Source organism: Platalea leucorodia (genome assembly GCF_965183815.1).
Source record: "Platalea leucorodia genome assembly, chromosome: 8".
NCBI classification, from domain to species: Eukaryota; Metazoa; Chordata; class Aves; order Pelecaniformes; family Threskiornithidae; genus Platalea; species Platalea leucorodia.
In genome coordinates this window covers 12,636,387-12,662,824 of record NC_138830.1, presented here as the reverse complement: position 1 = coordinate 12,662,824, position 26,438 = coordinate 12,636,387, and the positions used below count along the sequence as shown (strand labels likewise).

Here is a 26,438-nt window from a genome sequence, read left to right as displayed (position 1 = left end):
GGCTTGGGGGGGGGGGGGGGGCGGGGGGAAGAGGGAAAACACAATGTGCATGGGCACACACACACACACAAAAAAAACCCTCTGGAGATTAGGGAAGACAAAAACTTCGCTGAATGCCACGGCTTTTGCTGGAGCGCACGGGCAGCCCCGCGGCGGGAGAGGCGGGAGCGGCGGGCGGGAGGCGGCGGGGAGGACGGCTCCAATGCAGGCAGGTCTGCCTGCCTGCCTGCCTGCCTGCCTGCCTGCCTGCCTGCCTGTGGGGATGTGGGGAACGGTTGCAGGCAGGGGAAGGCGTGACCTGCATGGAAAATGCCAGACAACTCCAGACGCGCACACACATAGGCGCACACACGCTCACAAATCTCTGGACAGAGATAAGGCGGACGGCGGAGCGTTTGGAAGGAGGCAAAGCTGTCCCCTGCAAACCAACCAGCAACACGCTGTGCCAAACCCACCGGCAAACCCTCCCGGCAGCAAAATGGGGTGAGTACCTGTGCGACGGGCTGCCCCAGGGTCCGGCAGGCTGTGGTCTGGGGGCACGGCTGGGCAGGGGGGCCATCCCGCCAGGGAAGGTTTCCCTCCGATGACTGTGGCTTCGGTTTCCCCATCTGCAAGCGAACGAGGCGTTGCTCATGCCTCGGCTTCGTGCCGCAGCCCGGCTTGCGTGCCGGCATCCCGGCAGAACCGAAGGGAGCCTCGGGTGACAGGCGTACCGCTCTGCCATGGTCCATGGGCAAAAGGTGCGAGCGAGGCTGGACGTGCTGCATGGGGCTTCAGGTTTCTGTGCACGCACGATCGTTTATCACTTTTACGTGAGGTTAAGACTTTCCTGGCATGGGAAAGAAGTTTGATGTTGTTTTGCCTCCTCTGTTTAAAGGAAAGCAGAGTTGCATGGCCCGTTCAAGTCGTGGCGGTGATGCCCGTTTACACCAGCTGAGCATCCAGCCCCATGCAAGTACTCTGACCAGAGGAGAAACAGATTTTCCCTTCACACATTTTTGTGGTTTCAGACAAGTTGTCAGAAAAAGGCATGTTCAGCCTCACTCTGCTTGAAAGAAAAATCAATCCAAATTTCTCAGCTCCCATTAACTTTGCTTTGTAATGAAGAGCTGGGAAAAGTGATGGCACTACACAAATGAGCCCCAGAAATCTGCTGCCCTGGTTTGAAAGAACACAGGCAGGTTAAAAATAATCCACTTATATAGCTTCAATTTCCTCACCAGCATACCTAAATCAAGCCCTGATTTTGAAACCGGGTGTACGTGTACATGTGAGTAGTTCCAGCGCCTGTAATACACACCTACAAGCCTTTGCCAGGCCTTAGTACCTATTTTAGAAAGCGGAAATTTTCGACTCTAATGGCTCTAATTTCCTGCATGTTTCTTTTACTTTGTGCGCTCCACTGGGTGTAAAGAGCCTGAGATCTGCCTCTCTTTCTGGGTCCCGTGCAATGGAATGGGCTTTTGTGTTTGCACCTCGAGCACAGGCGGTGTTCTCCCCTTGCATGGAGAAATACTCGGTTTATGCTCACTTCCATGCTCAAATGGAGCTCGAGGCTGGTGCAAGGTCAGCTGGGCTCCACTGGTTTACCTGTCCTCTCTGCCCTCCTCTGGGACAAACAAGTTGGTAACAAGTTGGGACAAACTCTTTAGGCTGAGATTTTTTAAAAGCTGATTTTGATGACAAAAGATCTCTAAGGATCTCAACCTCTGTGTGCTTCTCCATCTGGGGTGAGTGGTACCCTAAGAAGACAAAAAAGAAAGGAAAAAAAAGAAAAAGGAAAAGAAAGGAGAAAGGAGAAAGGCGAAAGGGACAAAAGACAAAGGAAAAGCAAAGCAAGAAAAGGAAAAGGAAAGGAAAGGAAAAGAAAAAAGAAAAAGAAAAGAAAAAAGAAAAGAAAAGAAAAGAAAAAGAAAAGAAAAGAAGAAAAGAAAAGAAAAGAAAAGAAAAGAAAAGAAAAGAAAAGAAAAGAAAAGAAAAGAAAGAAGAAAAGAAAAGAAAAGAAAAGAAAAGAAAAGAAAAGAAAAGAGAAAAGAAAAGAAGAAAGAAAAGATAAAAGGAAGAAAAGAAGAAGAAAGAAGAAGAGAGAGAGGAGAGGAAAGGAGAGGAGAGGAGAGGAGAGGAGAGGAGAGGAGAGGAGAGGAGAGGAGAGGAGAGAGAGAGGAGAGGAGAGGAGAGGAGAGAAGAGAAGAGAAGAGAAGAGAAAGAGAAGAGAAGAGAAGAGAAGAGAAGAGAAAGAGAAGAGAAGAGAAGAGAAGAGAAGAGAAGAGAGAAGGAGAAGAGAAGAGAAGAGAAGAGAGAGAGTAACATGCTGGGTTGTGCTGCTGGGGCCCCGGTTCATCCTTGCCCAGATGCAAAGACGTGTGCTGTTTATTGAGAGTCAATGATCCCAATTTGACAGGATGAGGCTAAGCAGTAATAACAGTAATGATACTTAGCAGTTATTGCCATGATGCTTTCATTAAACCGATTTAGAAAGCGTCATTATTTTATTAAGCATCCTTATGTTTATTCTTCCATTAAATGAAGATTTGCCCATCAGAGCCCCATTAGTTAAAGGATGTGTTGCCAGCGGCTGCTGCTCCCAGAAGCATGAGAAATACTGAGCTCCTGATGGCCCCGGAGCTGGCTGGGAGCTGTGGAGGTGCCCTCGCATCGTGTGTGGTGCCTGCATCACCCACCTTTCAAAGGGGTTTTCCCCTCCTGGGAGCCACGTGCAGCTCCCACCCTCACCCCCACCTCCCCCACGGCTTGGCAGGGGGTTCGCTCATGGTGACACGGTGCTGTACCTCCTCTCCCAGCCGTTTCAACCCACTTGGGAAAAGAGACTGAGCCCTCAACAGGTTTTGGCATTGCCAGAGTTTCATTTCATCTCCTCACATGTGTTTTCCAGGTACCCCCTGACCTGGTCCTTTTGTGCTTGCTGCTCTGCGCAGCAGATGCCATCGAGCTGACAGACATGTTTGGGGAGATCCAGTCTCCCAACTTCCCCGATTCCTATCCCAGCGACTCGGAAGTGACGTGGAACATCTCTGTGCCCGACGGATTTAAAATCAAGCTGTACTTCATGCATTTTGACTTGGAGTCATCCTACCTCTGTGAATATGACTATGTGAAGGTGAGCACGGGTAGATGGTGGGGGTAGACAGCAGACCTGTTTGGCCAGCTGAGAGAGGGTAGTGCTGGAAAAGCTGGGAACAGGCTGTTTTTCCCCATTTATTGAGCACAGGAGTTGTCATTCCAGTGGACAATGGGGAGAGCACAGGTAAGCTGACAACATCCATTGGACTAACAGTGAGTGGGACACCAGATTCAGAGCTTACCCACAGAGGACCAGATTTCTGAAAGTATTTGGGCACCTAATTCCCTACTGGACCCAACAGGATTTGCACACCTACAGGCTGACTAAACCCCTGTGGCTAAACCTCCAGCCTGTGCCACTCTGATGCCAGCCACGTGCAAGGAGGACACCTGAGCTGGGCACCCTTTGCCAGGCCATGGCCGTGGGTGCACCTTGCAGCCAGCCTGGATCCCTGGCCGCGGCTTGCAGGCTCTTGAGACACCCTGTCCAGCCCCCAGGGAAGCAAAAGGGAAAGGTTAGACCTGAGCTTGAGACTGCACGTTGGGGTCTGCAAGCAGCAGGACACAGACCCAAAGGCTCCCTTGGGTTCAATGCAAACCCATTTCACAGCTGAGATAAAATTTCGGGGCCACTGCTGGCAAATACCTGCAGCACAAACAAGCTATAGAGGTTCCCAGGGAGCTGTCATGGCCAAAACTGCAAAAGATTTCAGTCTGCTTCATTGCTGGGCAGTAACTCATCAGAAACTGCGCTGGGCCGCACGCTGCAGTGCCACCCAGCATCTTTGCCTCTTGCACCACAGGTCTTCCCAAGCAGGCTCTCCTTCGCATCCAGGACAAGCTGGGTTCTCCGTATATTTGAACTTGGTGATGTTTGGTGCTTTCTAGCAGACCAGCAGTAGCAAGCAGGTGCTTTCTAGGTTTGCCTGGATGAACATGCCTTACCCCATCGCCCGACACAAGCCTCACCCTACCCCTCCGCACAGAGGCAGGTGGAGGTTGCACCCAGGTCTGGAACCGCAGAACTCAGCCCTGGTGCTAGTTGCCTGCTAATTGAAATTATTATTTTATTCTTGCCCTAAGAAAACAAAGCAAACACTTGTGTTTTTTTTTCCTCTAGGATCTGTTGTTCGCTGCTTTAATTTCCCCTTTGTGCTGGCACCCATTCTGCTACTAACAGCTCTCATTGAGGTTTGATTAGTTCTTTCTGCTTCTCCTGGATCTTCTCCAAGCACAAGGACCAGGGACATATATAGAGATATATTGCTTTAAAAACCCAACAAGCTCAAGGAGCAGATTTCTTGGAAACTTTCCCCATTCCAAGCTTTACCCCTCCTCCTGCCCTTCACCCCCTGCTCATTTTTCCTTTTTCATAAGGCTCCCTGTTATTTGGCCATGGTGCCAACTTGGCACCATAGTTCTCCCTAAAGCTGGATTTCCATAAGAAGGCGGTATTTTTCACAGGGATTTAGAGCTCAGCTGTATAAATTTGCTCGGGGCTGTAACTCAGCTTACGGAGCCTCCACCACAGAATTACATTTGAAAAGTGCTGAAAATGGATGGATTACGGGAGATCTGTAGGCTACTCTGCTGGGTAGAAGTACAATCTTGATGCTGCTAAACCACCAGCTTAGAAAACATTAAGGAGAGCAGCAAATGACTCCATGGCTATTTTCCTCCTTGGGTCTGTGTGTCCAGCCTCTGTCCACCTCAGCACAAGATGTAAAAACAGCATCAGCCCACTCTTTGACAGAGGCCAACAGTGCATGGCTATAGAATATAATTATGGACCCAACACATAGAGGTGCTTTTCTGTAGTACTCCGCCAGTCCCAGTGAAGATGCTGAGAAAGCCGCAGGTGGTATCTCTGCATTGAATGGCGCTCAATGGATTCCCCCTCTGTGAACTTGTACCACTGCTTTCTGAACTCATGGGTGACTTTAATCTCTGCAGCACCCTGTGGCAGGGAGTTGCACAGGTTAAATATATGATTATACACCTGTGTGCATGTGTGAAGAAACACCTTCTTGTTTGTTCTGACCGTGGGTCTGACCGGGCTCTCCATCAGGGTCTTCATCATCTTGACTGCCATAAGAAGGTCAAAACGGGGGCTGAACAGCCCCGATGCAACGTGGGGACGCAGCTCAGGACAGGCAGAAAGCTGCTGTCCCCCGGCCTTTGCTTTCCTTACCTCCTTGGCTGCCCACATGCCCGAGCTCTCGAGCAGTGTAGAAAGTCATCCTGAGTGGCAAGCTGAGGGTGAGCCGAGCTGTAAACCACGCAGAGCTCTGCCTTCGGGGTGGTCTTCAGAAGGGAACAGTTTCCAGAGCTCTGAAACAATGGCTAATTAAAACAATAGCTGTTTATTTATATATATACACATACATGCGTGTGTGTGTGTATATATAAAAAGACCGTGGCTTCTAAAGAAATGCTCACAGTCCAGGAGGCTTGTTTGTGCAAATGGGGATGGCAAAGAGGGGGAGTGGTACTTCAGTAAGGAAGTGAGCCAGGAGGAGCAGCCACCCCCAAAATACCCACCCAAAGAAGCCCCACGCAGGTAGGAAACACCAGTTAAACGCTGCCTCGGGAAGCCAAGCTCCAGGCCCCGGCGTGTCAGAGACAGCCTCTCCCCGGGTTTTGGATGGCCGCCCTCTGCTGCCTGCCAGGTACAGGGGGACAGGGAAGGAGCAGCCATCCGTGATGGGCTTTAGCTCCTGCCCTCGGCCATGCTCCTTGGCAGGCTCTGCCCAGCTCATCACTGTCCCCATAGAGCTGATTTGGGGGTTCCTCATTTACGGGGGGTCTCACCGTGGTTTGCCCAGCTCCCTTCTGGGGTCACCCAGCACTGAGCGCTTTTGCACACATGTCTCTAGCACTGGCCCGGGGTACCCCGAAAGCCACGGCTGTGACCGGGAAATCAGGTTAAGTGACTTGACTAGCGTCACTGAGCGCTGTGGCGGAGGCAGGGAGGTGGGAGACGAAATCCCAGTGGAGGGCCAGAGATGGGAGATGAAATCCTGACTTCTGAGGGGCCTTTACGAGTAAATCCCTGAGCTTATTAGGGAGATCTGAGCCTGGGGTCCTGTCCATGAGGTTTTGCACATCGCTCAATCAAGCCCTGGGTGAAATCAGCCCCTGAGGGCTTGGCAGCCAGCTTTGGACCAACTCCTTGATTGAAGCAAAGATGGGGCCCGTGATGAGAGGATTTCCCCCCAGTCAGCCTGTGGCAAGTCCTTGCTGGCTCACGGTCCTCATGGGGTTACATCTCTTCACCCCAATCCCTACCACTGTGTCCTGATTCAGGATGGCACATGCCTGAGACCTGGCAGGTTTCAGCACATGCCACAGGGCTTTCTCTTCACTCCTTCAAGCCCAGGGGCTGTCTGATGGGTCTCTCCAACTGTGCGTGGGGGCAGGAGGGCAGAGGGGTCTGTGACACTTTGAAGGTCTGGTGGGTCCCATATCCCCTGACACAACCCAAGTCTCCCTTGGATGCACCTCTTCATGCTGCATTCAGACTTCTGCCCACATGTGGCACTTGGGATACTTGTCTGCAGCTGCTATTCACATCCGTGTCCCCAGGGTGGATTTGTGCCATCGGGTCTCACCCAGGGAACCCCATGTGTGGGTGCCCAGGAGCTGGCCAGGCATCTCAGGCAAAACCAGTAGCTGCAAGTAAATTTGCTCAAGGGTGGCCAGGGTCCCAACTGATCGCAGAAGGCAGTTTTTGCCAGCCCCGGTGAGAGGCTGGTGAAGGGAAAACAGGGGTATGGGCCAAGCTGGGGAGGCAGGGCTGCAGGCAGAGCATCAGCTAGTGCCACCGCATCAGGAAGCAGCACTCGGGGAGGGGGACTATGAAAGATTTGCGATGTGATGGAGCCACGTCCCGCCGAGGTTTGGCACGGTGTTCAGGGTTCATAGCAGGTCAGCTTTGTACGTGGTGTCCCAGGCTCAGTGTGCCATCCCCTGCCACAGGCAATTCACATGGGGCAGGGCTGCATGCTGTGTTGTGCTGAGTGCTCGGCGGCACCGGTCCCAGGGACACCCTCAGTGCTTAATGCGGCGCTGGCAGGGGCCATGCAGGGCCAGGGAAGGAGCTCTATGCTGCGTTCAGGGCAGTGCATGCCCAGCCTGGGGCTGCAAGAAGGGCATGGGACACATTTACACCTTCCTCTGCTCAAAGGAGGGGGAAAAAGCACGAATCAGGGCTTGGCATGAACTGTGGGGTCAGGAGAAAAGCATCCTCTTTTGGTGCTGTCAGCCAGCTTCAGCCAGGGGGTAATCCATGCCCCGAGGGTGTGGGGTCCCAAGAGGAGCACTTCAAATCCCAGGAGGCAGCTGGAAGGCGAGGAGGGCCCAGGGCTTTGCTGCTCACCTTTCCCATCCCGTTGGCTCTCCGCAGAGGAGTCTGGTGGCACCAGCCACCCCATGCACTGCTGGGGACCACAGTCACCCCCCTTGCAGGGAAAGGAGGAGGATCAGTCATGGGATCCAGCCAGCAGCTCCATCAGCACCCCAGCATCCCACCTGGGCTCTCCATGCACCCCCATCCCCGCCAGGGAACAGGCCTGGCCCAGAAATCGGGCAATGTGGGTGCAGCAACCTGTGGGAGGGGACGATCTCCAGACACCGAGCCAAGTCCACAGCAGGGGAAGCCAGCCATCCTCCCCTTTCCCCCACGGCACGGCTGCCATGTATGTTCCCGTGGAAATTCAGGTGCACATTTGCACACGAAAGAACTCTTAACATATATCAAGGAGAGGAAGCATGCATGTTGGGGAGAGGATGTCGAGGAGACCTAGATGGAGGCTCCTGCTGGGGCTGTCCCATCCCTGCCTCATTTCCAACAGTCAGCAGCAGCACCAGCAGCAGCAGGAGTCATTTTGCAGAAAACCCCGGTTCATCTGGGTGTTGCCTTCTTGCATGCACTCTAACTGCAAGGCAGCTCAGCAGGGGCTGTTTCATGCCCTTCCCTGTCTCTGAGCACCTCCTCCCCATGTCATGTTCCCAGTGTCTTCAGCCCAGCGCTGCAATTTCTCTGCCTAATGAGCCATTTATATATATTACAAGTGGTATGTTTGGCCTTCATCAGTCCAATTAGTGCATTCCTGGAGGGCTGGAGGAGGGGGGTGGTGGCTGCGTTTCCGTATTGCCGGCTGCCTGCTCCTCTCCGGCGGCAGACACTGAACCGCCGGGCCAAATTCCCTTTGGTGTTCGTAGCATTTTGTTAACCCGCCTGCTGCAGGAGGCATCTCCAGAGCATCACTGCTCCGGCATCCCCAGAAGCCCATGCCCTGGGGCAGCATTTCTTTTCTGCCAAGCCAGGGCTCCCCAGCTCCTGCCTCCTGCCCCAAAGGGGGAAATTGCTATGGGGCAGAGGGGGGCCACACGGCTTGGGTCACCACTTCTCTTAGCCACCACCCAAGCGAAAATGAGGGGGACAGAGTCACAGCCGGGGAGCAACCTCCATCTGCCTCCATCTGCCTCCATCCAGAGGGGCAGAAATCTTAATGAGGGTATGAGGAGGCAAGCAGAAACAGGGAAGACAGCAGGAGGCAGTGGCAAGGGTAAATTTAAGGCACGAGAGTGTCACTATATTTTATTTTTCAAAGGAGGATTCTTTCAGCGTATTTTTATAGGGAATTTCTCTGCGGCAATTGATATTTCCCTCAGGGACACATCTTCTCTAGTGAAAACGTTGACATCGTGACCCGAGAGGGAGAAACTCCAAACAAACAACCAGGATTTAATTACCAGCCTGCTCGCTGGATGTAAATGATCTACAAAAAAGTATACAGTCCTCAGCAGAAGCAGCAAATATTAACCAGGGATGATGACCTCTCTGTTTAGTTTACTGCTGGAGGGCTGTCTCTGCTCCCTGTGGCTCGGGGCATGGGACCCATCATAGATAAGGGGCCGTGGATACCTTCAGCGAGGAGAGCACAGCTCTCCCGGGCCTTATCCTGCCACTCCGGGGCTGTATCCAGGGATGCTGGGGGCAGTGTTGGGGCTGGACCCATGGTGGGAGCATCCTCGGGCCATGACACAGGGCACCGGGGAGGTTTTCCCGCACTTCGGTGATGCTGCGCTGCGGGTCCTGCACCAGCCAGGGCTGGAGGAGAGGGATGGGAGCTCACATGATGGCTCGTGTGTTCCTGCAGAGGTGACAGCCACCAGCCTCGCACAGAGGAGCTGTCTGGAAATTGCTCCTTTCCATAGCTTTCCTTAAGAAAAAGCAGTTTCTGCAGAAAGGGCTGTGCGCCGGGTGGTTGCACAGCAAAGACCATGTCGGGGCCGAAATGCCGTTTTCCTTCACTTTGGTGATGGTGCTCCCGTTTTTCAGTCTGAAACACTATTTCATTTCAAAACAATCTTTCTTTCAGATTTAAAAGAGATTCTAAAGCACCACAGTATATTTCAAAGGGATTGAAACCAGATGGATCCCAAATTACTTGTTTCCTTTTTTTTTTTTCAGAACACTGTTTCACAAAAAAAAAAATTCAATTGGGTTTTTGTCCCAATGCGGGGCACATGTTTTTTCTCCAAATTCTCAAAATTTATCATCGGAAAGTCTCTCTCTTTTCTGGCCAGCTCCAGCTTGTATGAGAGGATGGAAAATATCTGGAGGCAATGTCAAGGCATGCTGAGTTGCCATTTCCACGTTGGCTTTCCCTGGTGTGAGCGAGTTTCCGCCTGCTTGTTCAGCCCTGGGAAATTTCCCTTTCAGCCTCAGACCCTCCCTGGCCGGTGCATCCCGAGGGTCTCCAGGAGATGGGGATGCAGCCGGAGGAGGGTCTCACCTCGCCAGGGCCATGCAAGCCAGGGATGGCATTGCAACACCTCCGGGACCCCATGGGTCCCCAAGGAGGCGGCCTTTTTCCCTGGGCATGGGCTGGGGGGCTGCACGCTTCATCACAGCCTCAATAGTGTTGGCTTGGCATAAGCGGTGGGAGCTGGCATGGTGGTGTTCATCACATTCCTCAGCCGAGGGGTTATTCATATTCAAATTTCCTGGGGGAAAGCAGGCAGGGTGCTGGGAATGAGCTGGGAGAGGTTGCTGGCTGTCAAGACAGGGGCTGGGGGTGGGATTTGCAGGAGAAGGAGATGGGGTCAATGCTGAAGTGATCCTAGGGAAAACAGCGAGTTAAAAGGAGGGGAGGGGGTTTCCAGGAAAAACCGGAGGGTTTTCCACAGGTAATACAGTGCTTGAAGGCATGGGCATGGCTGTGCTGTAAAGGGATGCACATAGAGGCTAGGGAGCATGCTGACATGACAACGGGGCACGCCGGCCCATCAGTCCCCTCCTGTAGCCCTCTGGGTGTGTGGCTCCAAGTCCAAACAGTGCTTGGTACTGCTGGCCTGGAACCAGACAGGGACCCTGGGTAGCAGGGACAGGACCGAGCTTGTTCATCCAAATTACGACTGTTGCTTTGAGCTGATGCAAAACCGATGGGCAGGGGCTCCTCTGGAGTCCCAGCGCTGTCCCAGCAGCACAGCCCTCACACAAATGTTGCTGCCCAGATCAGCATTTGGGCTGAGGGAGGAGGCGAGAGGGAGCATCTCAGGTACTGACAGCTCTGAGTGGGAAAAACACGGCCTGGGGCTTATTTTCACACCCCTTCTTCCGTGCTGTCTGCCCACGTCCTCACCCCACCTCCCAAACAGGCTCCTTCCCTGCATCCTCCCCTTACATCCCGCAGCTCCTCCCTACATCCTGGATGCTACCTGCTCTCTCAGCATCTGCTTCAGAGGGTGGCCACAGGCAGGAGCGGGCAGACCTGAGCCCCTGAGTTCATTTTGCAGAAACCATTTAATTGCTTTACTGAAGTAACAGCATCTCAGAGAGCCAGAGGATTGGGAGTCAGACCTGAAATGCTCTGAGCATCCCCAGGGTCATGCTTGGCTGCAGAAGGTGAGGTGAATGCAGCAGGAATGGCTGGAAATTGATTTTTAGGGCCAAGGCACTGCAGGGCTGAGCAGGATGGGGCACCCAGGAGTGCAGAGCTACATCCTTAAGCTGTAGCCATCAAAGGCTGCCAGATGGGCAGCCAGCCCCTTGTGAGCCCTGGCAGGGGCCAGGCTGGGCAAGCACAGCCAGAGACCTGAGCTCTCAGGTGCAGAGCATGACTCCAAGCCCAGCCTGACCTCCCCCAGGAAAGCACCATGGGCTCTCCGGGCTTGCAGACACCCACAGCCCCATCAGAGAAAATTCAGAGGTGACCAGCACTGGGGAGCACCCCAGGGACATGTCAAACTCCTGTGTTATCCAAGTGCTTAGCAGAGCCCAGGGGGCAAGTCCCAAGCCCTGCCAAGTGCTCACCCGTTCTTTCTGCTAACAGATTGAAGCTGAGGACCAGGAGCTGGCAACCTTCTGCGGCAGGGAGACGACAGACACAGAGCAGGCTCCTGGCCAGCAAGTGATCCTGTCCCCGGGGCCCTACATGGGGCTTACGTTCAGGTCTGACTTCTCCAATGAGGAACGCTTCACCGGCTTCGACGCCCATTACACTGCTGTTGGTAAGCAGTGGTTAAGCCTGTAGGACTAGCTTGCTAGGGTAGCGTAACAAATTTGCTAGGATCACACCCCAGGCCAGCCTTGGGGACCCTAGCAAGAGAAGTCCTTGTGTGCAGCCCTTGGGCCATATGGGACTTGCTGGGTGCTCGTGTGACCCACCACATGGGACAACTGATTTCTCAGTGCTGTGGCAAATGTTGCCACAAGGAGTGATGCGTGGGGGGCTGCAGGGTGACCTCCCTTCCTTGTTATCCCCACCATAGATGTGGACGAGTGCCTGGAGAAAAGCGACGAGGAGCTGGCGTGTGACCACTACTGCCACAACTACATCGGCGGGTACTACTGCTCCTGCAGGTTTGGCTACATCCTCCACTCCGACAACAGGACCTGCAAAGGTACTGCCCAGGCACGGCTCGGACGTGGGGATGATCACACAGAGGGGTCCCTGAGCAGGCAACAGACCTACCAAGCACAGGCAAAACTGCCCTCTCTTGCTGCCAGGAGGGACAAGGTGCCTCTTCCCCTACAAACCTGGGGCTGGAGAGCACCCAAGGCCCACAGTCTTCTTGTGTGGGAAGGAGATGTGGTTTCTCACATGGGCTATGGTCCTCAGCTAAGCCCTATAGACCTCCTCAAGTCAGAGAAATGAAAAGGTTTAGTCTCTGCTCTGAATCTGCATCATGTAGATTAGCTGGGATTAGCTCTCAGCCCGGGACCCTCTATGCCACAGGCATATTTGGAGGTTGGCTGTGTGAGGTTCTCCTTGCATGGACCCATATTCAGGGTCCATGGACCACCCGGAAGACCCCACTCCACTGGGAGGGCTCCTGAGCATGGTCAGGGCTGGGATACAGCTGCAGGGCCCTGAGCGAGCCACGGCTGTGTTTCAGTGGAGTGCAGCGACAACCTCTACACCCAGAGGAGCGGGGTGGTCACCAGTGCCGACTTCCCCAGCCCCTACCCCAAGAGCTCGGACTGCCTGTACCGTATCGAGCTGGAGGAGGGCTTCTTCATCACCCTGAGCTTCGAGGACAGCTTCGATGTGGAAGATCACCCCGAGGTGACCTGTCCTTATGACTACATCAAGGTGAGCTGGGCTCTGCACACTCCTCCTGTCCTGCTCTCCTGTCATTTCCCCGGTGCCCTGGTGATGGGACCAAAATTGTCCTGGTCTAAAAGGGGGTGATGAAGCCAGAAGGAGCCCTGTGCTCAGTTGAACCCATGTCTCTTACCACATCTGATTTTGCCCCTCTCAGCCAATAGTGACCCTCTTTCAGTTCACATCCCCCTACACATGGTGCTTAAGCCCCACTGACCCCACTGCAGCCCCATCCATCAGCCTCATGGTGAAGCGATCCTCAGGGATCAAAGTTCTGCCGCAAGCCACCCACGCTTCTTTGCCTTGGCAGATCAAAGCTGGCCATAGGGAGTTTGGCCCTTTCTGTGGAGAGAAGTCCCCAGGACGCATTGAAACCCAAACCAACAGCGTGCAGATCCTCTTCCACAGTGACAACTCGGGAGAGAACAGGGGCTGGAAGCTGTCGTACACAGCAATTGGTAACTCCTGCTGCTTTCCCCCGCTTGCTGGGCTTGGGCAATGGGAAGGGCTTTATAAACCCTGCAGGTGGAGATCATGAGTTTGGTCATCCATGATTGTGTCTCCAGAAAGGGTCTGTTCCAGAAATCACAACAGAGGAATAAAATAACACAGAGCCCTCCCTTCAAAGGATGCTGTTTTTCCCTATACCAGATGGGCCCTGAAACAAGACCACATTGCAAAGCAGAGCAGTTTGGGACAAGATAATTGCACAAGCTACTGTTATTAGCTCCCAACCTTGTAATGCCCAAAGCCAGGGACCGCCCAGGACTGGGGGAAAGACCTAGAGCCTCCAGTCCCTCTAGGAGAAGAGCCTGACTGAGCCGTGCCAGTGTAGGCTAACAGCAAGAGCAGGGCAAGGATGCTCAGACCTTGCTACAGGGACTGGGTGGCAGAGCTGGGACTCTCCATTTCCTCCATTTATTCAGCTGGGTTTTGTTTTGCTTCATTTGCTTTTTATTCAAAGGAAACCCATGCCCACTGGTGCAACCACCGATCAATGGAAAAATCGAGCCTTCCCAAGCCAAGTACACCTTCAAAGACCAGGTTGTCATCAGCTGCAACACTGGATACAAAGTACTGAAGGTATGGGGTGATGGTGTGGAGCTGGGCATCTGGGTAGGAAAGGGGGGATCCTTCCTCCCAAAGCTCCTGCATCTCTGTTTGGGAGAGTGAACACAACCCACATACCATCCTTGCCCCCTTCCCAGGGGCAAGGACAAAGCTTCCTCTGAGAGCCACCAACTTTCTTTCCCAAAGACACAGAGGAAGAGAGAAGATGGCACTTTTCTGAGCCACCCTCTCATCATCCCTCTGGAGCCGGCCAGCTCATGGGATGCCAGACTTGTCACCTCTGCCAGAGAAAAAGTCAGCAAAAGCCCCAGGGGAGCTGCCAGGGCTCTGCCTGCTCCCCACCTCGGCGGGCACTGGCTCAGCTTCCTGGGCAGCCCTGCAAAGGCCAGCCTCCACAGACCAGGAGGTCCTCCGGGACTTTGGGACAGCTTCAGCGAGTCAAGGGGGACGGGATTTTGGCAGGCCCTCTCCAAGAAACAGCTGAGAACCATGGCGAGCATGGGTGACTCACGTGGTGGCTGTCTTCCCTCCAAACCAGTAGCCCACTTTGACTTCCAACATGGAGCTGGGTATTTCTCTGATCTCCTCCCAGGCTCATCCTTCATGCAGAGCTGCCTCCTTGCCCAGCCCAGCACCTAAAACAGGAATAAATGTCTCCAGTTCTTTTGCATTCTCATGCCACTGAGTTGCTGGCAACAAGAAAAATCAAGTTTTTCATTTGATTTTATTGCAATTTTTAGCTAGAAATATCCTCTTCCAGGGGACTCTGGATATATCCTGACTAAATCACCAAGAAATTGACTATTTATGGAGAGAGGAATTTCCTTGCCTTTTGCATTGATGGTGTTTTTTTGCTGGCATCTTCTGCACAGGATAACCTGGAAAGTGACTCCTTCCAGATCGAGTGTCTAAAGGATGGGACCTGGAGTAATAAGATCCCTATCTGCAAAAGTAAGGACACCCTTCCCCACCCTGCCAATGTCCTTTTTCTGCTGAAATAATTTCATGCTAAAGGGAGCTGCCCTGCCAGAGCGGAGTTCCTTACTCAGAGACACAAACCCAGCCAGAGAGGCTACGTAACTCTGTAAAGCTCTTTTGGCTCATTCTTGGATAACATAACGGGGCTCGCTTCAAATGCCGCAAGCAGGAGGTTGGTGTTTTTATTTAGATTACTCATATAACTTGATTTGTGAGCCGCTTTGCTGTCTCCCTGTCAAAGAAACAGCAAGCCTGGCTCTTGAGAGCTGCCTCTGTTAGATAAATATGGGACAATCTGCGATAATCTGGTTCCTGGTCCAAATTTCCTTCCCAATGGAGGTTACTAAGACCCAGGGCTTTAGAGAGGTCCCAGGTGCTAGCCTAAACTGGGCGCTGCTCAGCTAAGTGAAAAGGGAGAGAAAAGTTGTCCAAATATTTACAAAACTTAAAATGGGAGAAAAGAGAAGAAAGGAGATGCCATTTGAAAGGATGGGTGATGATTTGCATCATCTCTTCTTTTATCTAACCGAGCTCCTCTCTCAGCTCAGGCTTGGGAGATGTACCTGATAACACCTTTTCCCTTTCCCCCAAACACCATCAGCCCTCAGGGAGGCTCTCACTGCTGCTCAGTCTGCTGTAAGGCTGGCCCAGAGAGAAGAAAACCAGCAAACATGCTCAGAGAAGGTCCCAAGACCTTCCAGGAGAGCCAGGACAAAATGCTCTCAAGGGATATTGGGATCCAGGCTCTCCCCATCTGGGCAGATCCTTTTTCTTTTAATGGTACTGTGGATCTTACCTTAGGAGAGTATTTCTGGAGTTTTAATTCATGTTTTCTCACTCAAAGTGGAAAACAGGAGGCTCTCAGACCTGATAAATAGATTCATATCTGAAAGTGCTCCTTAGAAAGTGAAGCCCTCTGCCCTACCAAGGAACTCCCCACTCCTACCATTCTTACTACCACAGTCTCCCATTGATTTTATCCACCTTGAGCAGAGATCAGATAAAAATTGGCGTTGCCTAATACAAAAAGAACAAAAATCTAGGCAAATATTTTTAACCCCAAAAAGTATTATTTTTTTGAGAAAATTGAAATGATTACCTGCATTATTCCAGCCAGGCTGGAACTGGTCCCTTCTTGTGATATGACTCACTACACTAAATTTCTAAGACTTTTTTTGGAAAGCCAAGAAGCCCCTAAATGGGCAATTCAGGCCTCCAAACAGCAATGCCTCCCACCTCCCCGGGATGTCTGGGAGAGGCAGGGCATGAGCAAAAATGGTTTTAGAAAGCAATGCAGAAAATAGAAAACTTCTCAGCCAAGGTGGATAAAATCCAGCTCCATGGCCTGGCGAAGCTAAACACAACCCCGTGACGGCTTCTCCCAGCTGCTGTCCCCAGGTCGCCCCGGCTGAGCAGAGCGAGCCGGTCCCCAGCACAGCCGTGGCTCCGCTGGCATCCGCGGCACCCTGGCACAGCTCGCCGGGTGCTCCTTAACGATTTCTGGTGTTTTGGGGGCTGGGTTTCCTGCATGCCTCTCTCTGCTCATCTACTAATTGGGCTTTCTCTCTCTGCTCTCCTCCTTCCCCTCTGCTTTCGGTGCAGCTGCAGATAGAGCCGACAACCAGACAGAGGGAAGAGCCGGCTCGGAGCAAGTGGCCGCGTGAGGCTGGTGTCGGCCGTGCCGCCCCGATGGGCAGCCTGTCTCGATGCTCCTCTCTGATCTGTCCGGTACCCAGGGCAGGTCCCCTTTGCCCCTGGCCCGGCTGCCAAATCCATCTCCATGGCTTGTCTAACCAGCATGGCACTCTTAACACCTCCACGCCTGGTGCTTTCTTAACTCCGTCTCGAGAAGGGGGAAGGAAATTTGGAGTCAAGCCCCCTTTCCTGCTGCCGTGCTGCCCCATGGGAAGGGTGCCTGCCTGGCCCTGGCACCTCTGCCTGGGGACCGTACACTGCTGCCAGCTCCCAGCACATCGTCTGCATCCCTCCCTCTCCACTTGGATGCTTCGGCCGCGCTCAGCTCCCCCTCCAAGGCAGCAGTTGCGCAAGGAGCGCGGCATGGCTGCCTGTTTGTCTGTTTGTTTGGATTCAGCCTCCTGCTGCCCTTCCTTCCCGGCCCAGCGTCGCAAATAAGAAACACTCCTTCCTCTCCTCTCTCCAAGAGTCCTGGTGCCTTTCAGACCCTCCGGGCAAGGAGGCTTGGAGGATGGGTTGGCATCACCATCCCTTTCCTGCAGGCACTGAGCCCTGGCACCGGCACAGGGGGATGGATGCTCCTCTGCCTCCCTTTTGCTCCCCACTGCTGGCCCAGCAAAGGTGAGGATGGGCTGACCTCAGGCTGATTGCAGCTGAAGGAGGTCAGAGTCTGATGTCCGGCCCCATTCATGTCCCCAGGAGCCCAGGGCATGCACCCTGAACTCCCCAAGGCATCGGAGGCTTCACTGGGAGGATGTCAACCAGAGGCTGGGAGAGGAAGAGGAGGTGTGTGCTGGGGAGTTCAGTCCACCTCTGGTCCTACAAAGACAGAGATGCTAAATGGCCCCTTTCCCAAGGCAAAAGTCCAGAAAGGCTCATGGCACAAACTCCCTCCCCTCACCCTTTCAGCAGGACCCAGGACATTGGTGGAGCAACACCTCTGTGCAAAAGCCCATTCTCCAGGCATCAGGCCTGCCCCAGGCCTGGGGGACACACAGGGAGGGGACAGGATGTGCAGGCCAGTAGATGCTGCCCTGCAGCCATAAACAACCCCAGAGCAGATGTGCAAGCTAGGCTGGTCTCCCAACATCTATTCCCTCCTTTCTGCAAGCCCCAGCATCCCCCAGCGCCTTATAAAGGTCCCATGGTTGCTGGCACCATGGCACAGGAGCGCTGTGCCCCCAAGCACCATGAGAAGAGAGCAAGTTCAGGCCAGCCGGTGACCCCCAGGGCTGGTGAGAGTGGTCTGTGTCCCCTCCTCTGCCCCTCTGCAAGGCACAGGTACCCAGGGCCTCCACACAACCTGGCTGTACCCACACACCCATCCCATCACCTGCTGTCCCTACAGGGGGGCTGGAGGAGACCCTGGTGAACAGTGAGCTGCAGTGTTTTGCCATAAGCGGGGCTTTTTTCACCCAGGCAGGCAGTTAACCCTGAGCATCAGTACACGTCCCTGGTGCCAGCTACTGCTTCTAGTGAATTGTCTCTTCGTTAGCCTGGATCACTGCATGAGGAGTTAGGGCTCCTGTCCTTGCTCCCTTCCTGTCCTGGAGCACATGAAGACCCACAGAGCTCACATCATCCCTGATCGACAGGACCTGCTTGCTGCAAAGTCACCCATCCCCTACTCAACCCCTCATTTTAAATGTGGCAGAACCCAGCTCTGCAGCACTGCATTTCCCAACAGGATCAGACCCCAGTTCCTGCCCTCCCCTGGGGCAGGTCCCCCAGGACAGTGCAGGTCCCCCAGGTCAGGGCAGAGGGAGGCTGCACAGCATCACCTGAGTGTGCTGTGAACTGCCCCCATGGTGGGGAGCTGCAGCTCCCACAGGGTGACTCTTGGCTTTGGCAGATGAGCCACCTCACAGCCTGGGGTCCTTCCTGGGGTGAGTGGCACAAGCCCAATCCAGGGGACAAGCTGGGAGGAGCAGCTGGGCAGGGCACTGTGAGGGATCTGGGGGAGAAAGGGGGCCATGGACAGGCCGTTGGGAAGGGCAACAGCACCCTGGAAAACCTTGTCCCTCCATCAGACCCTGAGCCCACATCAGGGATGGGTGAAGCAGAGCCAAACCTGCCCATGTCCTGGGGAATGGAGCAGGTGGGGTCTCACCTGCTGGCCTTCCCCCTGCCTGCACACCAGCCAAGCCACACTCTCAATGTCCTTCATCTCCTGCCATCGCAGGACAGCCATGACCTAGGGCTGCTCAGCCTGGTCTGTAAATGCTTATCAGCACTGTTTGGTGAGCAAGACCAGAGCAGGAGGGACGGGGCCATGCTTTCAGCAAAACCTTGTGCATAGAGGAGCACCCCTGATGCATGGCACAGGTTAGTGAATCACTGCCTGCTTTTTCCTGCCCACTCCTTAGGGATGCATACTCTGGGACCATCTCTCAACAGATCTCACCTGCCAGACCAGGTTTCTTCCCCTCTCAAATGTATAACAGAGAGATCTTGCACTAAATGAAGTGCACAGGAGGGGCTCCCAGGACTGGGGTCTCCACCAGCATGAGTGCTGTCGGCCGTACAGCCTGTGGGTGAGCCGTGCTGCTGGTGTTCAGCAGTGCCCCCCGCGTGCCCTGTCTTTGCAGGGTGGCCGTGGTGGGGTTTCACCGGGCCAGGCTACCCTGCCTGAGGACAGCCTCTTGCTGCCATCTGAAGCCATGTCAGGCTATGCCTCCTCTAGTGCCCTAGAGAAAGGGGATACAGGACCATACGGGCCCCCGCTCTGTCCCATAGGACCACCATCACATGCCAAAGGCCAGCATTACCTGCCCACTGGCTGGCTGGACACCCCAAAAAACAGCACAGGGCTCAACCCCCCTTCTGTGTTGGCTTTCAGTTGCTGACTGCAAAGCGCCGCTGGAGCTGGAGCATGGCTTTGTCACCTTCTCCTCCAGGAACAACCTGACCACCTACCGAGCAGCCATCCAGTACCACTGCCAGCACCCCTACTACCACATGGCCCCCAACAGCACCGGTGAGCAGTGGGACTGGGCCGCGTCCCCACAGCACGGTGCGGGTGGGCACGTGGCCATGCGTGTGCGCATTTGCAAGCGGGAGGAGCTTGGGATGGCCACTCAGGGATGCTCTGCAAGCAGCAGGCTGTGGATGTAGCCTACGCACATCATACCCTGCATCTGCACTGCCTGGATTTTCAAACTGGGCGCATCCTGATCTGCAATGAGGTAGGATGGCATTAGCACCGCCTGGTGCTTTGCCTGCGTGTTTTACAGCCTCAGCAGAGCAGTGTGGTTATTCTTCTGTGCTCTGCCTTCTCACCCTGCCATCTGCTCCCTGCAGCCTATGGAATTTTCTGTGTCTCTGTGAAAGGAGCTGCTGCTGGAGAGAGCACCAGGTTCAGCAGCCTCAGAAAGGGCTCCACAAGGTTCCCCATCGCAGCACCCAAATGTCCGGCGTAGACAAAGCTGAACAGATAGCAGTGGGATCATGGCAGACTGAGTTTCCCCCTTATCCCCCTGGTCGACAACCACAGAGACACCACAAGGTGCTTTTCCAAGCACCACAGATCTCTGCACCCTTCGGACCCAGCTCTGGGCAGCATAAGGGGTGTACACACACCCCAGCCCTTCTTCCTCCTCCTTCCTCAGCAAGCAAAGCCAAAGGATTTCCTCAGATTCCTGTCTCCCTGCTCATATCCCCTGCACACCCGCTGGCCCCGTGCATCTGGTCCCAGCATCCTGCATGCATTAGTGGAATGGGCACTGGCAGCATTAATGGGGTGGCAGCTGCCAGCCGAGGCTGAGGGCACAGCACAGGCCTCCAGACAACTCAAGGCAATGAAACCGAGGATGGTGGCATGTCCCCTGCATGGGGGCAAGGCTGCCAGGGCCCCCCAGGGAATGGAGCACAGAGAGTGTAAAAGGGAGGTCACCTCCTGCTCTGGAAAAGGATTCAAAGGGTCCTGACAGCTGGGCAACATCTCACTGCAAAACACAGCCCCTTATGCCAGGGCCACAGCCCAGTTAATGCTTTGCTCTCTTCCAGCCACCTACACGTGCGACGCATCAGGGGTGTGGAGGAGCGAGGAGCTGGGGACCAAGCTGCCATCCTGCCGACCAGGTACCAGTGCTGGGGCGGCTGATTCCTGCGGCAAGGGGTGCAGAGCACAGACGTGGTGGGGAGGGATGCCTCCATACCTGACCTGACCTGCTGCTTCCCTAGGCAGGGACCCTGCTCCCTGGTGACAATGCCATATGCCTCGGCTTTATGTATCCAGCTGCTGCAATGTATGGCCGCGAGGGTGATGGGGACAGAGGCCTCCTGCTATCCCGGCTGGCCCAGATGGTCAGGGTGCAGTGGTGGCACTGGGCAGCAGCGATGAGGGCACATCTCCCTGGCAGCATAGGACAGCAGTGGGGTCACAGCCATCCTGGTTGTCAGGGCTCCCCAAGCTCCCTGCTCCAGCAGACAAGAAAACCATGAGGCCCAGGGCAGAGTTCACTGGCCACGTTCAGCCCCCAGCATCACCAAAGACGACTCCAGAGCATTAGCTGCCCAGCGCTGCTGGCTTCCAGCTCCCATTAGCAGTGTGTCCACATGCAGGAGCAACTAGTACCTCTCTGAGCCTTGCAGAAAAACCCAGCTCCTTCGCAGGGAAAGAAAAGTCCCAAGCCTTCAAGCAGTGGCAGAAATGTTTGCAGCCAGAAAGTTTCCAGGCCAGGCGCCCAGTTGGGATTAAATAAAAGTCCCTGAGATGTTGGCTGGCCGTAGCCCAGTCTGGCTGCCAGGCGGAGGGGCTGGAGGCAGCCTCGGCTGCGGGTTGTGGTCGGATGTGCAGGGATGGCCCTTCGAAGAGGTGCAGGGATCCAGCTGCCATGCAAGAGCTGCAGCTGCAGCCACCCTGGGGTTTGGGAGCTGGCTCAGCCCTATGGAGGGTATCTGCTCTCCAGCCATGCTGAGTGACTGCAAGGCCAGAGGAGGGACCCCCTGAGATTCCCTGCAGCCCACGGAGCTCCAAGACCAGGGCCATGGCTGCTCTTGTTGCGGTGACTGCTCCCTGCATCTCTCCTTGATGTTTCAGCCTGAACTAATTTGAGCTGGGAGCATACGGGGACATCTTTTGGGGCCATAGCTGTTTTCATGGGCCATTTCCAGGCCTCCTGATTAATGACAGAAGTCAGAGAGACTTCAGGAAAATGGAAAATCCCAGAGAGAGGGTGATGCTCTCCTGAGATCGGGATCTGCAGGCAGCAGCTGGCCAGCTGCTCTTCAGATCTTCCCCCGTGTCTCACGCCACCTCCCCATCAATAGAAACTCCTCTTCCAGGCCACTCCGCGCCTGCCTCTGCCATTAGTGGGAGCATTTGCAGCCTGGTCAGCGTTTTTGATATGTAATTTAATAGAATAAATATTTGGCTGGATGCGCTTCCTCTAAAACCATCTCCCTTGGACAGCCATCAGCTTCAGTGCAGCAGACCAGCTGGGCTGGGCCGGGATGCAGGAATTATTTGCCTGAGCATGTTTTCTATTCCTTGCAGCACTGGGAAAGGCAGGGGAGAGGAGCAGATGCAGAGACACTCACTGTGCTCCCTCTCTGCTGGAGTTGCAGTTTTCCTAGCAGCAGATCCCAGCCACAACAAATCCACGTTAGCAGCTCCTGGTGCTCCTGCCCTGGTTGCAAGGCTGACTCTCAGCTGCAATCCCGTTGCCCTGGGGGGTCAGACCCTCTTTCTGGGAGGCTTTGCATCCTCCCAGCACAGGGGGCATCGGGGCAGAGTCCTGGCACTTTCCACTGAGGATGTGGGTTCCCCTTGCAGACTCGGAGGGATGAGACCACCAGCACCTGAGCTGCTGTGATTTGGAACTCTTCCAGATGTAGAAGGGCAAGCCCAAATCAACTCCCACAACCTCCCAGCAACATCAGCACCTCCAAGCAACCTGGGAGTTCCCCTCCACAGTGCTGCCACAGGCATGAACCAGCCCTACCAGCACACCACCAACCATGCCTCAAGGCTTCAGTTCCCCAAGGGCAGGAATGTCCCTGCCCAACCTGTCCAACCCTCTCAGAGCCACCGTCAGCATGCTGAGTCCCTCCTCTTCCTCACGCCATGTCACAGTGCCTGAATAAAGCTCCTGGAGGCAAACCAGGTAGCACATCAGGGCTCTTCAGACATTAATTCTGGGTCTGTTGAGGAGCTGAGCAGAGGGATGCTGACTGCTGGCTGCCAGAATTGTGGTGAGGACTTGAGATGCAGGAGTAAAGCCCATGGTGCTAGGCAACATCCCACGGCTGAACCTTCTCCAGCCACGGCTCCTCTGGGAGGGCAAATGCCATGGCCGTGAGACCACAGACCTCGTGATGGGTCTCGGAGCAAGGGGCGAGGCTGGGCTGATGTCAGGCTCCAGTCCTCCCACCAGCATTCCCCTGGGTTTCTTGGCACACTGAGCAGGAGCTGGACAAGCAGCTGGATGGTCTGGGAAGTGCTGAGCGAGCTCACAGGGCACGGTGAGGCTGCAGGATTACTCATTTGGCCTTTCTGCTTCTGAAGTGGTGTGGATCCAGCCGAATCACTCCAGAAACTGAACTGCAAATTGAGGAATTGCAAAGTGCAGGCTGGCCTTCAAGCTATCTCCTTGTCCCACCTACCAGCTCAACTGTACAACAACCCTTTAAGTCACAGCCCTGTTTTACTGCAATCCAAGCTTGGCAGAAATCATAGCATCTGCCAAGTCTTTGAAATAGCAGAAGGATCCCTCCACTTGCCCTTCCCTAAGGAATCTGGTAGCACCATGGTCCCCATCTGGAGCACAGATCACATAGGTGTAAACCGAGACTAAAGTCTGATATTACTTAGAGTGCTTGAAGTCCCACTCTGGCTCACATGTTTTGCTGAATCCATGCCTGACTTCAGTGTCAGGAGATCTGGTACAGCTTTGGGGTAGCTAACCCCGGATGAAAGCCTCCACGGCCCCATAGTGTGCTATACACAATTCTGACTCTATTCATTCCCAGTGGGCAACAGCTCACTCTTTACATCAGATGAGCCTGTTATTTGCAGGGTAAATCCTCCAGCCTCTCTGGAGTAGAGGTCCAGCACACGGGACCTTGGCAAAAGCCCACTCTTTTCATCAAGGGCTCTCCACCTCCCTTCGTGACAGGGCCACATGTTCTGCAGCCCTGCCCTGACAGGTACCAAGAGCTTGACCCTTCCCAAGCCCAGTGGAAAGGGTCTTTGGGCCTGAAACCCACCTGGGCTGATAGCCAGAAGTGTGCCTAGAAAGTCCATGGTCTCATGGCCAAGAGCATTCACATCATCCTTTCACCATCTCCAGCAAGGGTGGGGAAGGAGAGGGCAGCTGGGAGGCTACTTTTTTGGAGCAAACTTTTGGGACTAACTGGGCCTTGACTGCCCTTGACCAAACCCAGGATGGACTCCCGCAGAGCCAGGACAGCAGGAGCAGGGAGCTCCCAGCTCTGAAGATGCCTCCTTCCCTGGTCCAGCACGGGCTCTAGCGGCTCATCTTGGTTTCAGCCCTGTCTCATTGCCAGCAGAAGAATGGCCTGTTCTGGGCAAGCTGCCATAACTGTGGGAGCCACACAGCCACACTCCAGGGTGTGTGTGTGCTGGGGAGATGCAAGGGGAGTTCGGACCCTCTGCCCCATCATGAAGGTATTGCAGGCCCCAAAGGTGCAATGATGGATGGTGCTGAGCAATGTGCATTCATCATTGCAGGTAGATTATGCCAAAGGCCTAGTGGTACCTCCTGGGACAGCCTCCTGAGATCCTCCCTTGAGTCTCCCTGGATGCCATGTGGGACCAGATGCCAGGACTGGGGTTTCCATGGGCACCTGGGGAAAGGGGGCCCAAATCCTGGAAACCAACAGGTTCTACTGACCCATAGACAAGACACTTCTCTAATCTATACCTCATTGTCCACAGCCACAGAAAGCATGAGACATCCAGAGGGCTTGGTATGGCTATTTTTAACTCTTGAAGAGCTAGACCCAATTGTCCTGGGGCTGTGAGCAAAGAAAGATGCTCTGTGCTCTGAAAGTATTGCTGGAATAGTTCAGACAGCAGAGAGTGGGGAAGAGCCCAAAGTCACGTAGCAGGTTGGTGACAGAGGCAGCACCAGCACTGAGGTCTCCTGGTCTCATGTCTGAGCCATCAGGCTTAGAGAAACATAGGGTGGCTCCTACTTCACAGAAGAAACTGGACAACCCATGCAGGCTTCAGACTGGACTCTTTGTCCGTGAGTAGCTTCACAATGGCTGAACAAGGTCATGGAAGAGCAATAGACTGACCCTTTCCCAGGAGGGCAAACTATTGCCACCAGAAATGGTTCCATCAGGCAAGGAAGATGCAAAAGGAGCTGGGGCTGCCTTTAGGAAGCAAAATCCTTCAGAAGGACAGATGCATTCCTTTCCCAGACATACCTCCAAAGACCTGTTAGCATAGGGGATGAAGTGTAATGCCCAGCCTGCTCCAAGCTCTGAAGCACACTCTGCCAGGAGAAGGTGAAGATGGCAGGGAGGATGGGCTTTATCCACTGAGAAAAGGAGAAGAGTTGCCCTCTATGGAAAAAAAAAGACACAAGTGAGCATTTGGTTTGAAGATAACCAGCCATGTGGCATAATCTACAGGGATGTCCCTTTTCATTTGTTCCCTAGGTAAGTGCTGGGAGTAACTGTCCTATCCTTTTTGTCCCCAGTGTGCGGCCGGCCGGCTCGTCCTCTGCCTGGGATCATCAAGCGCATCATTGGCGGGCGAAACGCAGAGCCTGGCTTCTTCCCCTGGCAGGCCCTGATTGTGGTGGAGGACATGTCCCGGGTGCCCAACGACAAATGGTTTGGCAGCGGGGCTCTGCTCTCAGACTCCTGGGTGCTGACGGCTGCCCACGTGCTCCGCTCCCAGCGGCGAGACAAGACTGTCATCCCCGTCTCCAAGGAACACGTCACTGTCTACCTGGCCCTTCATGACGTGAGGAACAAGATGGAGGCTGTCAACCGGACAGTGGAGAGGATCATCCTCCACGAGGAGTTTGACATCCAGAACTACAACCATGACATTGCTCTGGTCAAGCTGAAGGAGAAGGTGACCATGGGGAACTACGTCATGCCTGTCTGCCTGCCCCAGTTTGAGCACGAGCTGGAGGGGCCTCACCCTAACACGCTGGGGCTGGTGGCTGGCTGGGGTATCTCCAACCCCAACATCACGGTGGATGAGATCATCAGCTCAGGCATGAGGACGCTGTCCGACATCTTGCAGTACGTCAAACTGCCGGTGGTGCTGCACGCGGAGTGCAAGACCAGCTACGAGTCGAGGTCAGGGAACTACAGTGTGACCGAGAACATGTTCTGCGCCGGCTACTACGAAGGCGGGAAGGACACGTGCTTGGGAGACAGTGGAGGAGCCTTCGTTATCCAGGACCCAGGAACCCGGAGATGGGTGGCACAAGGGCTGGTCTCATGGGGTGGCCCAGAGGAGTGCGGCAGCAAGCAGGTGTACGGTGTGTACACCAAAGTCTCCAACTACGTGGACTGGGTGGAGAAGAAAACAGGCTCCTCAGAGAGATGGACATTTCTGGACCCGGAGCTGGAGAGATGAGTGACTAAGCAGGCTGGTGCCGCAGTTCCCTTTCTTGTTGTTGTTGGTTTTTAATATGCTCCAGACTCTGGTCTTTCGCAAGCAGTAGCCACGATGCTCAGCGCACGCCAGGCCTTTGCCAGCCCTCTACGTCATCTGTTTCGCTTGGTTCTATGCCCCTTCGCTTGCACTCTTAGGAAATGCTTGCTAGGGAGCTGGGGGAAGGGAGCGAAGGGTGAGATCTCAGCCAGTGTCCTCAGCTTGTGCTGCCCATCTCCAAACCTCACCCAGCTCCCAGGGAGCCCCCCTCCAAGCCAGGACAAAGGCACAGCGATGGAGGCAGCATTTCCCTGCCACCAAAGCTTTCGGCCATGCACAGAGAATTGCCTCCATCCCCAGGGTTCTCCAGCCAGATCTTCCCTTTAGACAACACAACTGCAGGAGCTACA

The 26,438-nt window shown here is 54.4% G+C and overlaps 1 protein-coding gene across 1 annotated transcript; it reads left to right on the top strand.

The window, feature by feature from the left end:
• Positions 1–309: 309 nt before the first annotated feature.
• MASP1 (MBL associated serine protease 1) lies at positions 310–26,010 on the top strand (the record flags this gene model as incomplete). The annotated part of the gene is given in 13 exon segments (XM_082320898.1): positions 310–329; positions 331–483; positions 2,894–2,916; positions 2,919–3,118; positions 11,424–11,601; positions 11,863–11,994; positions 12,490–12,686; positions 13,009–13,156; positions 13,663–13,781; positions 14,642–14,720; positions 19,282–19,419; positions 20,448–20,522; positions 25,115–26,010. Coding segments are annotated over 13 exon segments (2,358 nt in total).
• Between the last annotated feature and the right edge of the window lie 428 nt (positions 26,011–26,438).